The sequence below is a fragment of the Gossypium hirsutum genome, chromosome D12 (genome assembly GCF_007990345.1).
Source record: "Gossypium hirsutum isolate 1008001.06 chromosome D12, Gossypium_hirsutum_v2.1, whole genome shotgun sequence".
NCBI classification, from domain to species: domain Eukaryota; kingdom Viridiplantae; phylum Streptophyta; class Magnoliopsida; order Malvales; family Malvaceae; genus Gossypium; species Gossypium hirsutum.
In genome coordinates, this window is record NC_053448.1 from 8914492 (window position 1) to 8920270 (window position 5779).

The 5779-nt window shown below is 34.6% G+C and overlaps 1 protein-coding gene across 1 annotated transcript; it reads right to left on the minus strand.

Moving 5' to 3' along the window:
* Window positions 1–1324: 1324 nt before the first annotated feature.
* On the minus strand, window positions 1325–2720 carry LOC107942734 (LOB domain-containing protein 41). Its single transcript, XM_016876456.2, has 2 exons — window positions 2339–2720; window positions 1325–2231 (listed from the first exon to the last, which is right to left on the minus strand). The coding sequence occupies exons 1-2, from the start codon at window positions 2526–2528 to the stop codon at window positions 1513–1515; spliced, it is 909 nt and encodes a 302-aa protein (XP_016731945.2). The 5' UTR covers window positions 2529–2720; the 3' UTR covers window positions 1325–1512.
* Between the last annotated feature and the right edge of the window lie 3059 nt (window positions 2721–5779).

The window sequence follows — 5779 nt, forward strand, 5'->3', positions numbered from 1 at the left end:
ATAGTGAAATGACAATAAAACATCAATGAAATGATAGCAAAACAACAACAAAAAAGAAAGTTTAGGCTTATTTGGGTCGTGTCGAGCAGGGCCTGGGCCAAAAACATCTTACTCGAGGCCCGACCTGTTTAGGTAACGAGCCTTATTTTTTGTCCAAGCCTATTTTTCGAGCCTATATTTTTCCCAAACACTCCCACTTTTAGACGGGCCTTCGAGCTTGAGCAGGTGACTTAGGTCATGATCTAGTCTACTTGTAATATATATTTTTGAGGAATAAATATAAAATTTATTAAGCCATTTTGAAAATCATATAAATATATATAACATTTTAAATATGATTATAATTGAAAAAATATTTAGTATACTATCAGTGAAACTCTTAGACTCCACAAATAGGGTTAGGGGTTGAGAAATGTTCTGTAAGGTATAGTAAAATATTAAAAAATAAATATTTAAAATGACAAATTTTAAGACTACTTGTAAAATAAAAAAAGACACTACAAGTGTACTTAATACTAACTCAATTATAATATAAAAATATATTAATATAAAGGATAGGGTTATACTAGTGTAGTCCAAATATTGATTTTTTGACGCGTTTATGTTATTTTTAATATAATTAATATTTTAACAATTCAAATATTAAATTTTTTTAATACAATTATACTTGTTAAGTGTATATAATTTTAAACGATCAAATATATCTATCAAATGGATCTAGAATACTATTTTTATTAATTCTAAAATATATTATACCTATTGTGTAGGTGAATGTTTTTAACAACAAATATATTTATAAATTTATTAAACTACAAAAAGAGGAACATTTTCTTTGTGTAATGGTTGAGGCTTTTCTACCTTAGTATTGTATTTTTAAATAAATTATTTTAAAATTTTGATGTAAATTATTAAAAAAAAAACTTTAATAATAGTATTCGTTGTTTATGTAAAATGGTATTTAAGTTGGTGTTTAAATTCAATCAAAAGTTTTATATACAATACAGAAGTTTTTACATAAAATAAATAGTACAATATTAAAACTTGACATAAATGATCTATATAAATAAATAATTATAAATATATTTATATAAATTATCAAATTAAATTGTGGACACATGGCTCTCAACTCAGCTTTGCTCAGAATTAAATTTATTGAATTATGTAAGAAAATTAAATATGTTATTACACAAATTTTAGAAATGCCACATTATTATTATTATGAATTTAAGGATAAATGACGAAAATAGGAGTAAATACAAGGTCCCAGTTTGTTTTATAAATTTTGGTATAGTTCAATCGTTGAGAAGAAATAAAATCTTTATGATTCCCCCTATAAAATTTACCATTTCTACTCATGTAAACTATTTCTTTTGTTTACATAATGGGAAAAAGGAAATTACAAAAAAAAAAAAAACACCCACAACTCTTCTATGTAAAATAAACAAAAGCCGGAAACGAGCCGCCAAAACTGGGAACAAACTATCCTTTTCTTTTTCCTTTTATAAAAGCCATTTAAGCCGCCGGATAGTCAAGACCCAGCTCAACCTTACACGTTTGACCATCTTCGAACGTGCCGTATGCCTCCACTCTCCTTTTCTTTACGGGCACCACCACCTGACAAGCACGTGACACCACCGGTTTAAACCCCAGCGTCAACTCCAGCCCAACCTCGCTGCTTCCCTCCACCGCCCTTTCTTCCGACACCTTACCTCCGAACTCCGGCTCCGCCGGAAACAGCCGCGAAGCCGCCACTGTTTCCTCTGAGATCATACTTTCGGTTTCTTTACTTTCCCCATCCATAACAGCCAACTCAGATTGGTGACTCAGCGAGGACTCGTGACTCGTCGACCGGTTTCCCTCGAACCCTTCATCCGCGTAACACCGCGGTTCGGGTGGTTCCGAGCTGCGGTTCTCCTCCTCTAAGACCGGGTTATTCACCTTCGGCTTCAAAGTTCTTTTAACTCGGCACCGGGTCTTAACTCGTTGGACATCGTTAGAGGCTGCAGAGTTTTCATCTTTGGAAACATGACGAATGTCGTAAGCTTTTAGAGGCGGCCCTTGACCATTCGCAGCGGCTTCTGACGCAATCGGCGTGATCGGAGCACCTTTTAGCACAGCTTCTACGGCGGCTTGACAAAGCTGCCAGCTTCCGGACCATAATAAGCCGACAGAACCGTATATCGGGTTCACTATCCGCCCACAAGCCTCGTATAATAACGACCTAAAAATAGCTGAATAAATAGGGAAAAGAAATCAGTGGAAGAAAAGACAGTAATCTAAAAATAATGTAAATTAAAAAATAAATAGAGCAGATGTGTGAAAGGAAAGTGAAACTCACCAGGGCGGAGGTGTTCGGGGCCGGCGTTGATGAGGTTCATAAGGCCAGCACGGCCATAGAACTTGGCTAGAAAGACGGTGGCGTTTGCTTGGGATTCAGGGCTCTTGATCCATTGTAAACAGGGCCTGATGCTACAATTTTCACTGCAGCCCTTGCGAAGAATCCGGCATCCATTACAACTCATGCGCATTTTGAGAAGTTGGAGAAAGAAGAGAGAAAATTTGGGGGGGGGGTTGAAGAAAAGAGGGAAGTAGGAGTATTTAAGGGAAGCGGAAAAGGAAAATATAAAAATAAGATATATTCTTTTAGGAAAAAATGGCCGCTGGGTTTTCAGGTATAGGACCAGGGGAACGCAGTTGTTTTAATTTCCAAAACGCTGGTTTCCACATTCAAGGAGGTTGGCTTTAAAAAACAATAAAAACATGGTACTGCTATGTTTTTAAATACTTTTGCTATTTCACTACTCTCACCCTCTCACTCGTGCAACTCACTCCCAATTAAGGAATCCAACTTCAAATCCCCATTGGATGCGTACTTAATGTACTGTCCCTTCTGCGTAGGACAACCTAAATATTTGCGGAACGTAACTCCCTCTCGGGGAAATCGATGCACAACTCATTTTTACTCGATTACCCCCACTTGCTCTCGATGTGTTACTGCTTTCTAAAGGGTAAAACGGATACTTGAATATAAGGACAGGTGGTGAAAAAGGTAGGGGATGCCATGCAAATGGGTCCAAAAATTGAGAAAGGAAGAGAGTAGCGCGTGGCAGACACGTACAGGCATCAGAGTGCTGTCGAATCGCCACATATGAGGTAGAGGGGGTGAAGTGGGAGCCCCTGTTTTATTTTAATTAAAGAAAAACAGAATAAAATAATATAGAAAAAGGCTCCTGGTTTTCGGGAGGTTCGTGTTGATTCCAAAACCACTTTAAAAGAGGGAAGGCGAAAACCGGTAACCGGTTTCCGGATTTGAATGTTGGGACTGTGGGCGCTTCACGAGCTCATCAGCCAACGGTTTTGAAGGGATTTCTTTTATATATTTTCTTTTCTCATAATTTGCATTAATCTCATACTTATCATCTATTACAGTATAATAAATAAAGAAATCATTTTTTATTTGAGAAACCAATTTCTTATACGGTTTTATTTCTAGTATACACTCTTATTAATCTCATTTACATTTCTAACTTTATAAAAATTTTGTTTTATTTTTACTTTTATAAAAAATAATCACAATGTTTGTTTGTTAATTTTACTGACGTGATCACATTTCAACATTTAATTAATTTTTAAATTTTAAAAAAATATTAAAAATATTGTAAGAAGTTGTACATTTCTCTTTTTCTTATTTTTTTAAAATAATTTATTTAATTTCATTATTCATTTAATTTCATAATTTTAAAAAAATATGTTTTATATCTTTCTAACCAATTTATTCTTTCAAAATATTAATTTATATGCTATTAAATCATTTTATATCATAAAATAAATATAGCTAATCATTCAAAACAAAACTAATATCCAAATTATTAAAACTAAGTAAATATATATTAATCCAAGGATTAATTTCACTAATTAATTTAAATATATTTTAAAATAATAATATTGTAAATTTAAATAATTTGATTAGAAAGATAAAAAAAACTATAATATAGTTAATGTATTTGGTAATATCTTTAACAAGTCATTTTAAACTTTAATTTTATAACCAAATAAATTAACTATATTATTTTATTTATTTTTTCAGGAATTAACTATATTATTTTATTCATCCAATGATTTCTTTTACACTTAAATATGGAAGGTTTTCTATTCAAAATAAATCTCTTAGTGGTGGTTTTTGCGGTGGGTAAGACGAAGAGGACGCTATTGATGGCGATGATTGAAGGGTAGAAGAAGGCTTGTCAATGCTTTTACTTATTGGTAGGGAGGAGGAGGCATGGAAAGTAGATCTGGAGGAGGAAGTGAGAGAGTAGGTAGTGAATTTGAGTGTGGTGGGTAGCTTCTTGACGGCAAGTGATGCGCACTCATTTGGTGAATTTATGGCACCCTCATAGGGGTGTTACGATTACTGATATGGGTGAGAAGTGGTTTCTCTTTCAATTTTACTATGAGATTGGTCTTGACAGGTTCTTGGATGGAAGTCCCTAGACGTTCAACAACCATTTACTACTTTTTCATCGATTAAAGGAAGGGGAGGATCTCATGGTTGTGCCATTATTTTGGGTTGATTTTTGGGTCTAGATTTATGATCTTCAAACGGGATTAATGTCAGAAATGATGGCTAGGCAATTTAGAGGTTTTTTGGGGTAATTTTAGAGTATGATGCGAAAGTCACTGAATAAAAGGTATAGGGGTTATATGCGAATTCGTGTCAGGATTGATGTGAAAAATCCACTGATGAGGCAGAATAAGCTTATTCTAGGGAGCAAATGGTTCATTTACGAGCGATTCTAATATGAAAAACTTTCAGTATTTTGCTTTCTGTATGGCCGATTGGGACAATATAAGAGATTTTGCCCAGCCAGGATTGTTAATGGGAAAAAAATTGGTATTTGAGTGGGATGTTTCGATTAAAATAATACTAAAAAGAGAAATAGTAGTGACTAGTCCTTGGTTATAGGAGAATGGAGAAGGGAAAAGGGCCACAAATTAAAGAATTGTAGAAATCGTTGGGTAAAGGGACAACTGAGGAGTTAGTGAATATACAGGGTCTGTTTTGAAATAGGGATTTTTTGCTTCAAGTGAGGGCTAATCTTGGGTTGAATATGGAAGGAAGCTGGACATTGGCATTATTGGAATAGAGAATATGGATTCAAATAAGGAGTTGGGAGAGGAGGATTGCTTTATGGAGATTGGAGAGGGAAAGAAGCGTCAACGTAATTCTCGATTTTCTTTAGTTTCTAATTAAATAGATTTGGGGAAACCCACTGATGGACTTTTTATGTTTCTGATTCTGAGATATCAACTTGCTCTGTAGGTAGGGCAGCCGGTTGCAATGGAAATCTTATGCTGGAATGTTCGGGGACTGGGGAATCCCTGATCAAGGTATCGCCTTTGGCATATATTGAAGGAGACTAATTTCGATGTGGTTTTTTATGGAAATTAAGCTACATAGTTTAAAAATAGAGAAAGTTCTGAGGACATGGGGGATGGTGGAGGGAATAGATGTTAGTAGTGAAGAAACAAATAAGGGTTATCTTTAGGATGGAAGCAAGGAGTTAAAGTAGTGTTAAGAAGATTTTTGATGAATCATATTGATGTGACAATGGAGGGGGAACTGGAAGACATTAGGTGGCAATTTACTGGGTTTTATGGACATCCGATGGAAAATCTAAGGCATTATTCATGGGATTTGTTAAGAAATCTTGCATATGATAATGGAACCTGTGGTTAGTTATGGGGATTTCAACGAAATTATGTATTCCCATAAGAAACA